Source organism: Rhamphochromis sp. 'chilingali', assembly GCF_963969265.1.
Source record: "Rhamphochromis sp. 'chilingali' genome assembly, chromosome: 19".
Taxonomy (NCBI): Eukaryota; Metazoa; Chordata; class Actinopteri; order Cichliformes; family Cichlidae; genus Rhamphochromis; species Rhamphochromis sp. 'chilingali'.
Window position 1 is genome coordinate 25,608,076 of NC_137946.1, and position 15,877 is coordinate 25,623,952.

The 15,877-nt window shown below is 38.0% G+C and overlaps 1 protein-coding gene across 9 annotated transcripts in view; it reads right to left on the reverse strand.

The window, feature by feature from the left end:
• Positions 1–901: 901 nt before the first annotated feature.
• LOC308387498 (uncharacterized protein) overlaps positions 902–15,877 on the reverse strand; it is a 32,844-nt gene continuing 17,868 nt past the window's right edge. For 6 of the 9 annotated variants that reach the window (XM_080867600.1, XM_080867598.1, XM_080867604.1 and 3 more), the window contains 7 exons: positions 14,160–14,191; positions 14,015–14,047; positions 13,857–13,884; positions 11,735–11,790; positions 11,587–11,640; positions 11,446–11,487; positions 902–2,352 (listed from right to left, as the gene is read on the reverse strand). In XM_080867600.1, the coding sequence (XP_080723726.1) occupies positions 2,297–2,352; positions 11,446–11,487; positions 11,587–11,640; positions 11,735–11,790; positions 13,857–13,884; positions 14,015–14,047; positions 14,160–14,191 (301 nt within the window). In that variant the 3' untranslated portion in view covers positions 902–2,296. Of the gene's footprint in view, positions 2,353–9,466; positions 10,464–11,445; positions 11,488–11,586; positions 11,641–11,734; positions 11,791–13,856; positions 13,885–14,014; positions 14,048–14,159; positions 14,192–15,877 lie in introns of those variants that run through there. The other 3 variants (XM_080867601.1, XM_080867603.1, XM_080867602.1) reach the window with 3 other exon arrangements.

The window sequence follows — 15,877 nt, forward strand, 5'->3', positions numbered from 1 at the left end:
ATCTGCACTACCAGGAAAGGAAACAAAGGTAAAAAAAAAAAAAAAAAAAAAAAAACGGGGTGAAAAATTAAAATAATTATTTTGTGAACTTTTAAAACTGAATAAGTTAGCAGAGCTATTATTGTTTTGTTTTCCATGTTTCCATTATCTAGTAAAGCTCAAATATAAGCATTCAAACTTGCATGGACTTCTATTGATAAAATGTATGCAAAGAGTCTCTGTATTTAGTGTTGATCCTTCATAATGTCTCCAAATCTCGGTGGCATGCCTGACTTCAGTGTCAGGGTTCAAATCCTGATGGTGAGACACATTTTTGTGGTCTTCTGCTGGTCTACCTATATTATGAGTAGCTCATGACTTTTAAAGGTTACCCTTATTAACCATAAATAGTAGACTTGAGTCTGCATACAAACTATCATGAGAGTAATAGGGGCTCAAATTCTGGATCAAACAAGTCGTACCAGGATTGACAACAAATGTCTCTTTATGATGTAATTTTGATTGGATGTTGTGCATCACAGTGAACAGGTGATGCTCCCATGTGGTTGGGCTGGCGGTTTGAGAGCCACAATCCTGTACTATTGTGTTTGACCCATAGTCATGTTTTCTTTTATTTAATCAAAGAGCCACTTTAGAGGCTTCTTATTTTTGTTTTCAAATTTAAGAATAACTGTGAGATGATGCATGAGCCTGAATTTATGACTTTATAATCAGCTAATCTGACACAGAGCCTGAACCCACCGAGGACTAAGAAGCCGTTGACTCGGAAGTTATTAATGAAGACTTTCACCAACATGTCAAAACAATCCATTAAAGATGAAATGATTTACATGACTCTGGCTTTGTTAAGAAGAAAAACCTCTCTGGCTTTATTATTTACTGCATAGAATCACTGTGTAAACATAATGTACTTGAACACCACGGTTATTATAATGACTAAAAATAGGTTTGAAAAATGTCATTAAATGGAACCAAAATGTTTAAAAAAAACTAAGTAAAACTGAAACACTGTTGCGAACTTGCAAAACAAAAATAAAACCAAAAAGAAGTTAATCAAATAACTTTATTTTATTAACAATAAAATAAGTTAATTACTACAGAGAGAGACATACTTGGAATCAATCCTTTGTGTTTTTGTTGCACATATAGTTTTGGTGAGAAGTTTACACACAATGATCATAAATGGGCATAAATGTCATGGGAATGTCTTTGATCTTTTTCCAGATTGTACAGCATACATGTTAATCTTTTGGATTTTCTTTATTCCACACAGAGTCAGAAGTATACATACAAACTGAAATATATACATATACTCAAATATTTAAAAAAAACTCAAACTTGTGTTCCAGCAGGACAATGATCCCAAACACACATGAGAACTGATTTCAGAATAGGATAGAGCAGGCTAACAAAGCTTCTGGGATGGCCTTCCCAAAGCCCCGACTTCAGCCCTATTGGAAATTTGTGGACTGTGCTTAAACGTCAGGTCCGTGCCTGTGCCAGGAAACCAATCAGTTTAAATGAACTCTACCAATACTGCCAAGAAGAGTAATCAAATATCCAGGAAATGTATTCCAGAAGCTTACCAATGGATATTTAACCAAAGATTAGTGGAAGTGTATGTATATACTTGAGCCGGATTAGAGAAAATCCAAAATAGATTCAAACTTGTGCACCCAGTTTTCTAAAGTCATTAAAGATGTTGTACAATCATTCCACCCTGGAAAAAGATCAGTTCAGAGAAATCATTGAAAGCCCCAAAATACCATGACCTTCATGCCCATGATGAGAGTATGTAAACTTCTGACCACAACTATAAATTATTGCATGTATATAATTTAATAAAGTCTACTTCCTCTGTAATACATTATACTTTTTTCACAGGGATCAGTGTCATAAATTTGAAAAAATTCTAGAATATGAGCAGAAAAAGCAAATAATAGCCTATGTGTGGTCAGTTTCAGTTAATTTGATCATGTTTTTTTTTTATCATTTTCATCACTCATTTTTTTTTACGTATACAGACTGGATTAAAAAATGGAAACCTTTTTTTTTTTTTAAGAAAAAGGTTTTTATCAAAGATTTTAAAAAAAAGCAAAACACAAATTTGTTTACACTATATTTAAATTGATTTATTTCACCACCAGGTGGCAGACTTGGTTTTCACTTTCAGTGTCCAAAAGCATCTGTGCATGTTATTTGCACATCAGTCAGACAGACATGAGAATCTTTTTTTAAAGTAGCAGTTTTCAGCTTCAGTTTTCCACCAGATAACTTGCAGAGCTGTCCAGGATGGTCACATCTTCTCACCGATGCTTCTTTCAACATCTTGATTTACGTAATCTGCCTCATCTGTAAAACATGTGCATAAGTGGTTAATGATGAAAACACGTCCAGACCATTGACACATTTGCATAATGACTGAAACTAGCACCACTGACAAACTGGGCTGTGAGGTCAACTAAAACCTGGGCAGCTCTGCTTAAGCACAGCTGAAAGCAGGCCTTTAAATGAATGTTTTCACAGTCACCGTACTGTGGAAAAGTCTTAAGCCACGCTTATATATATTTTTTTCCAAGGAGCCACATTTCTTATTTTTGAAAGTGGTCTTAAGCAATAGTTTTCCAGGCTTTCTGATGGTCTTCATCAGTTGTGACACTTATTTCCCATTTTCCTGACAAAATATAAAGAAATGAAAGGTAGCACAAGACTTTTTCACCGTGCTCTTTGTTCCTCTGTTGCATTTAAATCATATATCTGAGTGCTTGAGATTTCCAAGCAGCTGCTGTAACATGTTGGCTGTTACTGTATAAAGCAAATGCCCCAGGTAGTCAGTAATATGGCACCACATTTACTGTTGGTTGAAAGCTGTGTGAAGTAATATAGTGAGGCAGCCAATTAGACGTTCACAGGACTCTGGAACCTATAAGCATCCTCAGTGGGCCATTTTCTGTTAGTGCTCCTGTGATGTTATCAGCCAGAAAAGTTAGACATGTTATATATGGCAGTATTTTGGTCTTGTGGTTATACTGGGTGAGTATGCAAATAAAGACGTCCAACGCCATATAAGTGCTACTACTTATATGGCGTTAAAATAACTACGTCTTTTATGGTATTTAATCAGCGGGAAACACTCTGGGTTCCCCAAAATGCCCTGCTCACGTCATCTGGTTGATGTTACTTGACGTCAGTGTTGCTGAGCTTTCGTTTGAAACTGTTATGAATGCAAATTATTGCGTGGAATAACTTTTAGTGGCAGAATCCCTTTGATCTCTGGTCTTCTTTATGACATCAGCACACGAAAACCTATAAATAGGGGAGAGGTTCTCACTCTTGTCAGTCTTTCAAAGATAGTGGAAGAATTCACTAGGCAGGAAAACACTTAAACTACTCGAAACTTCCGTTTCTGACACAGTTGACCGTATTTTTAAAAAATCTTTTAGTTGGTACAGAGATTTAGCATCAACTTCAATTTGAAATATGAGTCTGTCAAATCCTGTTGCATGCAACATGAGAGCCGAGAACGAAAAACTTCAACAGCAAATCAAAGAGCTGAAAAATGAGAATAAAACTCTCAAACAACAAAACTCTACCATACGTGACCTTAAAGTCGAGAACGCCGACCTTAAGGAGCAAAAAAGAGAGCTCATAAATGAGAACAAGATTCTCCAAAAAAACATTGAAGTTCTCTTCAAACGAAGTGGGTTCTCTAAAAACAAGAGGAAAAGAGACCTGCAACTAGAGAATGAAACAATTCACTTCAAAATTCAAGAGCTGGAATATTGGAACCAAATTCTAAAGGATTTAAACAGCTCCAAAACCAAAGAGATCCAGCAACAGAAAGAGGTGATGCAGGAAATGGAGGCAGAAATCAGAGAGTTGCAAAGCAGCAAGACAGGCTTGGTTATAAAAGTGGGAGACATGGAAAAGGACAACCAGTCTTTAAGAGAGGAAAATGATGTGACGGTAAAACGCATGTGTGAGCTGAAAAGGGACTTTGAAAAGGAAAAAGATGACATGCAACAGGAAATACAGGCTGTTAAAACTGAGCTCCATCAGGCAAACACAGCCTTTAAAGAGTTACAAGAGAGTGAAGAAAGAAAAAGGATCATGAATGAGGAAAACAAAACAACGGACAGTGAACAGCTCAGACAGACCCTGGAACGCCAATGCTTTGCACATGAAATTGACATATTGAGGCGGCATAACGAACTTCTTGAACAGGACCTCCAGGAGCTATCCAAAAGGAGTGGTGATTCTCAAAAAGAACTGAAACCACACGATGAGGGTGTGAAAGGAGAATCACGGATCTCCAAAGCCACTGAGAAAGACTCCCAACATGATTTTAACGTGACCAACAGAGAAAAGGAGTTGTTGTGCCATGAATTTGAGGAAATGAAAAGAGAGCTTGAAGAGGTCAAGAAAAATCTGTATGATTTACAGGAAGCCTTGAAAACAGAAGACATGGCGTTGCAAACCCAAGCTCAGACTCCCAAAGTTTCACAGGAAGAACATAACAATCTGATAAACAACTACGATGTCCAAGTTGACATACTCAAACAACAAAATAAGGCCTTAGAAAATACGGTTAGTGACCTTACCAAAAAGATGTGGAATGGACGGGAAGCGATGAGACAAATGGAAAAGAACTTTCAAGAACAAAGGAAGCTACTCGAAAATCTCCGAGGAGAATTCGAGGAAATTTAGCACAACTACGACTTTGGCCCTCCCTATTAAAGCTGGTTAACGCAGGTTCAATAGGGCTATAACTTAGACAATGGAAGTTCATTTGATTTAATTGGCCCAAAATGAGTGACCGCACCCAGACACTCAGTAGCAAAAAAATTACAGAGATTCAAGAGAGAAAACTGTTTCTGCATAGACTCCTATAGTACTGCAAGTCGTGTCATCGCTTGGTGTCCTGCATAGAGTGCAGGTTTAAGGTATCTACGTATCTTTCAGAATTAGAAGCTATGCTGCGTCAGGGGTTATAACAGCTGTGCCCCCCCCCCAACCGGTCGAGGCAGATGGCCGCCCCTCACTGAGCCTGGTTCTGCCGAAAGTTTCTTCCTGTTAAAAGGGAGTTTTTCTTTCCCACCGTCACCAAGTCTAAGGAGCTTGGAGAAAAGCGCCTGGACTTCTTTAACTTAAAGAAGTCCAGGCGCTTTTCTTTCCAAGCTCCTTAGACTACTATGGCCTTGATGACTGATAACCTTCACAGACACTGTCATCAAGGGTTTGCTCACAGGGGATCATCTGATTGTTGGGGGGTTTTCTCTCTTATATTGTATGGTCTTTACCTTACAATATAAACAGCCGAGAAGCGGCTATTTTTGCGATCCGGTGCTTTAGAAATACATCTTAGCTGAACTGAACTCCATAACATCTGGACCGAAATGCCTACACACAACGGTAGGCATTTCAATCAAGAGCTCTGTCCAAAATGTTCAATGACAAGCATCAGCACCAGGATTGTTTTTTAGCTCACCAACAGTTTTTTATTGTAACTGCAACTTTGTAAGACTGGGTTGGGAGATGTTCTTGTGGTGAGCTTTTATTCACATAATTGGTTTCTTTAATAGTGAAATAAAATAAATATGTATAACTGGAAACAGCGTTCTCATGTGTGATTATCACATTGTATTCTTTAAACCATGTAACAGAATATATAATATATATAATTTACTCATAGTAATATTAATATCTAATGTGATTGAGTTTCCTCATCTCTACTTATGCGCTGATGTGTTCACTGAGGCCATTGTATGGTCCATTTTGGCTGCATTTCCATGTTTTAAACATGAAATTTGCTTATTTAAAGGGTGTCTCATGTATCTCTTATGCAGAAATATGTGTTGCCTAGCTGGACAAATGTAGCACAGGTCTACTATTATTGGCCTAATGTGAGACACTACAATGACTGGTTTTTACGGAGCCCCTCTGATGACATGGTCCAAAAAAATAAATAAATTGTGGCCACAAAATACTACTTCGTGGGCACGAAATAGGTGTAACGTGCCCACGAAATGCTAATTTGTGGGAACGAAACACTTGACCGTGATCCTTCCCAGGCCCTTGCAGTTGGTTGACAATAAAATCTATCCCAGCGTCCGGGTCGTATTTACGTCTGCAAAGCAACTGGGCTCTCAATATCCTGTTTAAATGTCTCTCTGGAATAATGGTTCCTTGCAGTGCCAGGCTTTTCAAAATGCATTTGTAGCTCATTCCCAGCCTAAAATTGTCAGGGATCTGAGTGACCTAGAGTCCCTGAACAATTGTGGACTACTTATTTATTTTTTGGACCATGTCATCAGAGGGGCTCCGTAGGTTTTAAGCAATCATGGTAAGTGTTACACAAAACCGATGTTTACTAATATTAGGAGACGCGAAGACCTCCTGTGAATCAGTGTGCTTCTTTTTCTTTCGAATTCAAAGAGGATGGGCTGCAGCAGCAACAGGCCTCATCAAGTGCTACTCCTGTCAGCTAAGAACAGGAAACTGAAGCTACTATTTGCACGCATCACCAAAATTGGACTACAGAAGATGGTGTGATGATTTTTTTTCGGTCTGATGATTCTCGATATCTGCCGTGACATTTGGATGTTAGGGTCAGAATTTGGCATAAACAACATAAAAGCATGGATCTATCCTACGTTTAGGCTTCTGGTGGTATAATGGTGTGGGGGATATTCTCTTGGCCCCCTAGTATAAACTAAGCATCATGTAAACGCAACAGCCTACCTGAGTATTCTTGCTGATCATGTCCATCCCTTTATGAGCACAGTTTACCCGTCGTCTAGTGGCTGCTTACAGCAGGAAAATGCACCATTTCTCAAAGCTCAAATCATCATAAACCTGGTTTCTTGAACACGACAATGAGTTCACTATACTCAAAGAGCCTCCACAGCTAGATCTCAGTCCTAATCAAATCCCTGAGTGAATATATACACTCAATAAAAGATTTGAGGAGTTTGAAAATGATGTGAATCATTTGCTTTGCTTCACAGCAAAGCAAATTATATTAATATAATATATATAAATTATATTATATTACTAATTACTAATATTTTTGTTTTGTTTTGTGTGTGTGTGTGTGTGTGTGTGTGTGTGTGTGTGTGTGCGCTGACATATCGGCTAACATTAAAGAGAAACATAAATTAGCTAACATTAACTGTTTTCAAATTAGTTAGTCAATGAGTTAGTTAAGATGGTTGTAGTATTATTTTTGTGTGAGTGTTGTTAACTGAGTGTAACAAACTTGCGTTAGTGTCAGTATGTTAGCATTTAAACAAGCTAATGTAAAATGGGTAATATGATTGGCTTGTCTTATTATGTGTCTATTGCCACATAATAAGACAAACAACATACACCTAAGGTCATAGTCATTTTGGGATATTAAAAAAATAGATTTAGTTTATATTTTTCCACTAAAGACTGCTGCAGCTCCTTAATGTTGATGTAGCTGGTCTCTTGAAAGTGTGTAACATTAGTAGCATGTAGCCAAAGCCTCTACAAATGTGCATACAGATAGGATGATGTAGCTACTAAAACTCTGCCATGAACTCATGAAGGGGCTGCAGTGATAAAGAAAGGCAGTGAAACGCTGTAGTTGATGTAGCTGGGACCTGGACTTCATCTTATTTTGTGGGATAACAAGAAAACAAAAAGCTTCTATGCAAAAAAACCCCCGAGTCTTTCGGCTGAGGAAATATGACTTTTTACATGCTAGATGGAGCTTCTTGTCCCACGGGTTACCTACATCTGATAATAAAACTGTTCGGGAACAAACAGGAAGAGTAAACGGATGTAAGTTACTGATGTGGTTACATGGTGGAAAAGCAGGGCTTTAAGCAGCTAGTTAAAAAGTGTGACCTAAGATATGATATATAGGTAAGAAACATTTTTCATTTTTTATTATGTGACAATATTGTGCAGCTCTTAAAGCGTTACAAGGTTCATTTACTTTAGTTATTGTTATTAAAATAAAGCGTTAAGCAATTAGTATCCAGTTGTTAAGTGATGACGTATGAACCTTGCTTCCCGGTCTAAACTACTCTGCATTTATTAAGGCTGTTGTGTCTTTAACTTGTTTTAATGCTTTGTATCTTGTTCTGTTTAATCTGAACAATAATCCATCCACAATATCTCAGTTGTTCTCCTGACTGAAGTTTGGTCTGTTTACAGCATCCTGCCATGCAGTTGCATTTGTCCCAAACCCTCACGTTAACTTTTGAACTTTTTTTAACGTTCGTCCTCCAGCTTCACTGTCTTTATATTATGCTAACCATAGCTGTGTAGCTAGCCACCACATAGCAAATCATTATTACGGGTGGGTTTCGATAATCGGTTTTCCAATTAAAATCGATTTTAGCTTGAATAAAGCGATATAGATTCATTAAATACTGAATCGATTTTTAAATATAAATGTATTTTGCCAGAAACGCCAGAATTTCAGGTTAAAGCTCACAAAACTATTTCAGCAACCACTAAAGAGCTAAAAAAGCAAATGAGAGTAAACGGATTCCACACAAAGACGTAAACACAAAGCGCAGACCCGACGCATCAGAATCTGCGAGATGTCGGCATCCTCACCCAACAGACACGCCATCTGGGCTGAAAGCTGACAGCTCACAGATTCTGAAGCTGCAGGTTTCATCATTGTGACCAAAATTCACCGAACTGGAAGCAAAAGAAGATCAAAGCTACACTTCACGTAAACATCGTCATGAATTCTCTCTTACTTTTGCTGTTTTGCTTCCACCACGATGAAATCACATTTCCTGCACAGTTCTCTCTCTCAATGTATTTCCCATCTCAAATCTCTGTTTTCTGCATTATTTGCTAGCTTATTGCCCTCCAGTCTAACGTTGTTTACAGCGCTGTCAGCCGCTGTCTTTTTAAAAAAAAAATGACTTCCAACAAGAAATGTCAAACTTTTTAAAATTATGCCGAACTGCAAAAGGCTTAGCTGTGTCTCTAGTAAAACCTCTGTAACTTTGCTCTGCTTCACTTCAGCAGCATCAGGTAATGTTCATATGCTGATTCATGGTTTTCTTCAGTTTTTGTTCTACTGCAGAATATTTTTAATGTTATCTACTGTAAAAAGCCAGGCCAGGAAAATCTCCTTCATGTTTTTCTGTTTTATCCTCAGTTACTTTGACACAAAGAGCTAAATCTCTGCTAACTTCAAGCTCCACTAAACTTCATAAATTCTGTTTTCACGGATGCCTGGATGTTAAACTTTATTGTTACACCTGGTAGAGCAGCCACACTGATCATTTTATAAAGATGAAAGATTTTAGACAGTTTGTAACTCTCAGTGATGACGCAAAATTTTCCATGGAAAAAGAGTACCGAGAGTATTATTGCTAATTGTGTTGATTCAAGTTCCAGTTCCAGTTTTGTAACTGTAATGCTGAGAAAATACAGACACTTGATTAACAAAGTATGTTTGGTTTATTAGATTACTACTTTTAAAATATTTAGAACTGATATTATAGGTAGTATTAGTTAAAGAAGAGCAGTGTACAAAATATATTTATCATAGAATTAAGTCAGCATATAATACATGTATTTGTAATTATAATATAGAAGTAGTAGTACTTGCATTTTAGCCATAGCAGAAGTAGTAGCACTTTGCTTCAGCAGTAGCAAGAAATTAAACTTAAAGTACCTAAAGTAAAAGTATTCCTGTGTACTCAGAACATAATACCTTTGAATAATTTTGACATTAAGAAATAAAGTTGCAGTTACAGGTGAAAATCCATTACCCTAAACACGATGAAATCACTTCAACATGAGACAACAGATTTGTGTTACAGGAAAAAACACAGATCATGTGGAATCAACATGATTCTTATGCAATCTTATATGAATAAAACTAATAAAAATTAGGTCAGGGAAAAAAATATTCTTTTTTGGCAAGCTGGACTCTCCGCATCCATCATTAGAACATAAGCGAATACTTTTTTGAAGACCGCTGGTCCATCTCCCCTGCAAAGGTGAATTGGAGAATCAATGCTGAGGCACACTGAAACTGTTTGTGTTGCCCAACACCTTCATAAATTAGCTGTGTTATTTTGGTTATTCCTTTAATTTGTCACATGTGTGTGCATAGCCCCCTCTAATAGGCACAAGAGCTTGACAGTCAGGGCTTTTCATCTTCTTTAATAATTAAACAAAACATGCAATCCATATACACCGATTAGATTTAACATTATGACGACCTGCCTACAGGTATGGATTGTGGTGTGGTATCTGCCACCAAGATGTTAGCTAACGATCCTTTAAGTCGTGGAAGTGGTGAGGTGGGACCTCCACCAATCGATCTTGTTTGTCCAGCACATCCCACAGATGCTCGTTTGGATTGAGAGCTGGAGAATTTGGAGACCAAGTCAACACTCGTTGTGCTCCTCAAATCATTCCTGAACCATTTCTGGTTTGTGGCTGGGCGCATTATTCTGCTAAAAGAGGCAACAGCCATATATGAATACAGTTTCCATGAAAGGGTGACCACAGCTTGCAACAAGCTTAGGTAGGTGTTATGGGTCAAAATAACATCCACATGATGGCAGGACACAAGTGATGTGATGCACTCTGTATTCTTACACCTTTCTATCAGAACCAGCATAACCTTTTCAGCAATTTGAGCTACGTTGCTCGTCTGTTGGTTTGGACCGAATAGGCCAGCTTTTGCTCCCCATATGCATCAGTGAGCCCTGGCTGCACATGACCGTGCTGCTGGCTCACCATCGTTCCTTCTTTGCACAACTCTTGAGGTTTGATAGATACTCCAGACTGGGAACACTCAACCCCATCACAATTTGGACCTCATCAGATTCACTCACATCTTTACTCTTGCACATTTTTGCTGTTTCTGACACGTCAGCTTTCAGGACAAAATGTTCACTTGCTCCCTAATAGATCTCACCCACTAACAGCTGCCACGATAAAGAGATTATCAGCGTTACTCACTTCAGCCTGCCTCACCTATTTTTTCCTCGTTTTAGATCTATTATTGATTTCAGTGAGTCTTTTGTTTTTTCTGTTTTGTTTTTTGCTTCTTTGGACTCCTGGGCCCAGAATGCCCATTGGATAACCTTGCCCAGGGGAAGTATGTATTACCTCTTTTGTTGCTACATAATAATTTAAACCTCCACTGGCTCACAGGTAAGTATGTATCACTTACAAGATTCTTCTCACTTAAAATCCTTCCTCAGTACCCGTCCAGACTCCTTCACGCGTACACACATTTTGGGATACTATGGTCCTCAACCACCGGTCTGCTTTCTGTTATTTTTTCTTAGTCAGTATAATCCACAAGTTATTTGTCAATCAGATGCTTCGTTTTCACGTCTACTTGGACTCTTGATTTCAATTTCTCGATTAAGTGATTACAAAAAAAACACAGAACAAAAGCACAAACTTGACAAAAATGAAACTGACCTGCATCTTTCAGGAAGTCTGAATTTTCATAGTCGTCGTCGTCTGTTTGGTGAAACAATAGTTTGAATGAGTTGAACTCTTTATTCGTCAATCGACTTCTCACATCTCGAATGGAGTCAGAAAATATAAGGCTGGACGTACCGTTTGTTAATTCTATCGATGGGAAAACGTTTCCATACACTCCTGGAATGTCATCTGCAAAAACACAAAATACCCACGTAAAAAGTGTTAAGCAAAAATCAGTCAGCTTTTTAAAAATCTGTGATTATTTTAAAGCAAAATCACTCACCCAGTCCGTTGTTAAGGGTTTTTTCATTTACGTACAGCGACTCACTGATTGGATTGCTATAAAATAAACAAACAACCAAACACTCATCACTTTATCGCTTTGTGTAAACATATACAAAAACTAAAGTGTATGCTCTTTAAACGTTTTATATTGACAGTTTCATAAATAATAACAGGACTTGGTTAACCGAGGGACAAAAGCTCCATGAATCCAGCTCAAAATGCAAAAAAAAACTGCAGTTCCTTAAATGGCCACTTGAGGCGGGCTGCAAAAGTAAGCCAACACCAATGGACTCTGATGTTAAAATGCCCGCATTTCCAGGATTAAACTGCATGTTTGCAGCCTGTTAAACAACTCTACATGGGGTGAATTACTTTATCGTACGTCTATTTTGAAACTGGTGAGGCTGTGAAAGGTTGTGAAAGCTTTGATTGAGAGGCGTTATGACACGGGAAGCTGCTAAGAACACTGAACAGCTGTCAGCTCTGCCAGGAGAAGTCACTAAACAGTTGTTGAGTTTTGGTGCATTTTTAATGCAGTTGTCTGAAAAGTAATATGGCTTACTGTGTGGTACAGATCCTTTAATTAGCAAATAGGTGTTCACCTGAACCTTTTGGTCTAAAAAAGCTGTAAGACTGAGATTTCAATATGTACCAGTGGTTGACGGCACCATCTTTTATGTATTTGGTTTTATTTCCATTTTCTCTCTCCTATTTCACATAAATAGTTATACAACTGTAAATCACCTTTAAATACTCACTATACAAGAGAAGTGCAAACAAGCCAACATAACCAATGGTGAAACCATAACAGGACAAATGCTCTATTGTGGTCCACATTCTAATTGCTTTCTCACAACTATGTTATACAGTTCTACATTACCATATGAATAAAAACTCATCTTTATGTTTGATTGTTGCACCTTTCTGCAGATGAATTACTCCCAGAATTGGAGTGTAGTAGGGCTCCAATGATTTATCAAGTAATTCGATTATAAAAAATTCTCGACACAAATTCTTTGCTTCAATGCCTCGTTTAATTCATGACTCTGTCCCATACCGATGTCCTAAACTATGCAATGAGCGTTTCACCCACATTTGCGACTGAAAACAGACCTGCAATACAAACTTATTCAGGAGCAGCGTGTGAAAAAGAGGTTGACAACATTAAGCCAAAGCAACACCCAGTTTTAAATAAAAACACAGTGAGGATGACGCTGGCACAGTTAAATGTGAAACCAGTGTTCCAGATTAACTGGTTTTTACATTAACTGGTCATAAGTGTCCATGTATTCCACTCTGCGTGTTGCAGATGTTGGATCCATTGCAGATGTGCAAAAAGAACAATTACACTAAGTTATATAAGTTATTTACAACACAGTATACGAGTAGGAATATCAGTATTTTAGTTTCGGCATCATAACTGCAATATAGCAACAACAATTGTCTTTAATTAGTTTTTGGCTGCTGTGTCTCAAGTAATAGAGTGGGTCATTTACTACTATCCGTATGTCAAAGTGTCCTCGAATAAGAGCCTGAACTCTGAGCGATGATCGAAGTGTGTGTTCGTCTTGTAATCAGAAGGTTGCCGGTTCGAGCCCCGGCTCCGACAGTCTTGGCTGTTGTGTCCTTGGGCAAGACACTTCACCCTACTGGTGGTGGTCAGAGGGCCCAGTGGCGCCAGTGTCCGGCAGCCTCGCCTCTGTCAGTGCGCCCCAGGGCAGCTGTGGCTACAATGTAGCTTGCCATCACCAGTGTGTGAATGGGTGGATGACTGAATGTAGTGTAAAGTGCTTTGGGGTCCATAGGGACTAAGTAAAGCGCTATACAAATACAGGCCATTTATCATTTAAATGAGTTCCAGTCCAACTACTAAAAAATATTTCTAAACTTTTTTTTTTTAGTCGTTATTTTTTCAAATTCAGGAGGTAATTCTCTCTCTTTCCTTCTCAAAAAAGAGACATTTTATCTTTTGAAAATAAGTTTAAATGTCAAATAACTAGGTTCAAGACATGAAAAAACAAAAACACTGAGTCTGGATTGGCTCTGGCTGTTCGTGAGTACACATCTAATAAAGCAGGTCCATAAAAAGAAGGTCAGTTAAAAAGAATTTGAATACTTACACATAGTCACGTTCCACACTTCCGCAGACTGGTTAAACAGCAGAACCACATCAAAGATAAGACAATAATACAATAATTTAATTAAAAAAAACCACCAAGAATTTAAATTTAAAAGCCATCCAGATGTGTGTGTGTGTGTGTGTGTGTTAACTTATTACCGTCAATATTTATGTAGTCTGACTGTTCATCTTCTGCAGGTGTAACACAGCACAGTTATTAAACCTCAGATTAAACACTGCAAACACCATGGCAAGTTATGCAGAGCGTGTGCTCTTTAAGCATAAGAAAACACGGGGGGCTTACCTTCTGGAGGTTCAGATGGCTCTCGAGTTTCACTGAAAAAAACAAAACAAAAAAACCCATTTGAACTGTGAAGTTTATTTGGGATGAAATGCCACAGAGAAGCAGATAGGAAGCTGATATTATGGTGATAATATTTGCTCATCTTCTGAAAAAAAAAGAACATTTTCTTTTTGTTAACAATAAGTTAAAAATTTGGATTGTTACACCAAAAAAACTGCTAAGTTGAAATTTTGAGATGATAAATCAATATTTTGACTTCGCTCTACCTGGCAACCCCCCCCCCCCCCCAAAAAACAAACAAACAAACAAACAAACTATGTTTGTTTGTTTGTTTGTTTTTCAGTGGTGGAAACAAGCATCCACATGGAACTGTTGACAGTAGCTAACTTCTTGACTTCTAGAAAATTACCTGTTTCTCTGATAATTTCTGTCTGAAATAGGCTCTGCTTAGTTGATCCATTTTGTGCAGAAGAAAATGATGCATTAATCAGAATCAGAATCAGAATCAGAATACTTTATTGATCCCTGGGGGAAATTATTTTTTGTTACAGTGCTCCATTTTAAACCAACATTAAGACAAGACAGACAATACGCTAACTAAGAATAGTACAATATATACATATATATACATACATACATACATAAGTCACTTATAAATAAATATTTGGAAAAGAAACATGTGTAGTTGTAGCAGCAAACAGTGTGTTAAGTGGATGCGTTGTACAGGGAGATGGCCACAGGCAGGAATGATTTCCTGTGTCGTTCAGTGGTGCTTTTCGGTAATCTCAGTCTCTCACTGAACGAGCTCCTGTGACTGACCAACATGTCATGGAGTGGGTGGGAGGTGTTATCCAACATTGTCTTTATCTTGGACAGCATCCGCCTCTCCGACACCACCTTGAGGGAGTCCAGCTCCATCCCCACAACATTGCTGGCCTTACGGATCAGTTTATTAAGTCTGTTGGCATACGTGTTTTTAAGAGAGCGCAGAGTGTGAAGCAGCAAGCAGAACAGAGAAACTGATAACCATCATTGTGTTATCTCTGAGTCCGGTTTTATGGTTTGTTGAGCCAGCAAATGCAAAAAAAGAAAAGAAAGCCTGATTATGTTCTCTTATTTGGTAGTTCACCCTCAGGTGAACATAGACTGGAATTATAATAAGTCTGCAGGTGGTTGTGAAAGATGTAAAGAAAGAACATCGCACAGTAGTTTTTTTTTTTTCATTTCTGTTTGTGAGCATATAAAGAAATAAACAATAATTCTAATGTTTAAGTTAGAATGTCTTTGAGCGGCTGTTAGGTGCATTTTTTTTTTATTCTAAGAGTTTCCCCTTGATTCCATCATGAGTTTATTTGTTTCTGTTTAGCTGAGCTGCACACACACACACACACACACATATAGATATAGATATAGATATAGAGATAGATAGATAGATAGATAGATAGATAGATAGATAGATAGATAGATAGATATACACACACACACACACACACACACACACACACACACACACACACACACACACACACACACACACACACACACACACACACACACACATCTTCTCAAGCTCCAAGGTTCTCAAGCTTCTTGTGTTCCTTCTTTCTGATTTTGCTGTCACTTGGTATAGCTATAATGTTTTGTATCATTGCCTGGTACAGGTCATTTGTCCTTGATAAATAAGACCAGACTTGGTAACCTGGTTAAAGTGGCTGGTA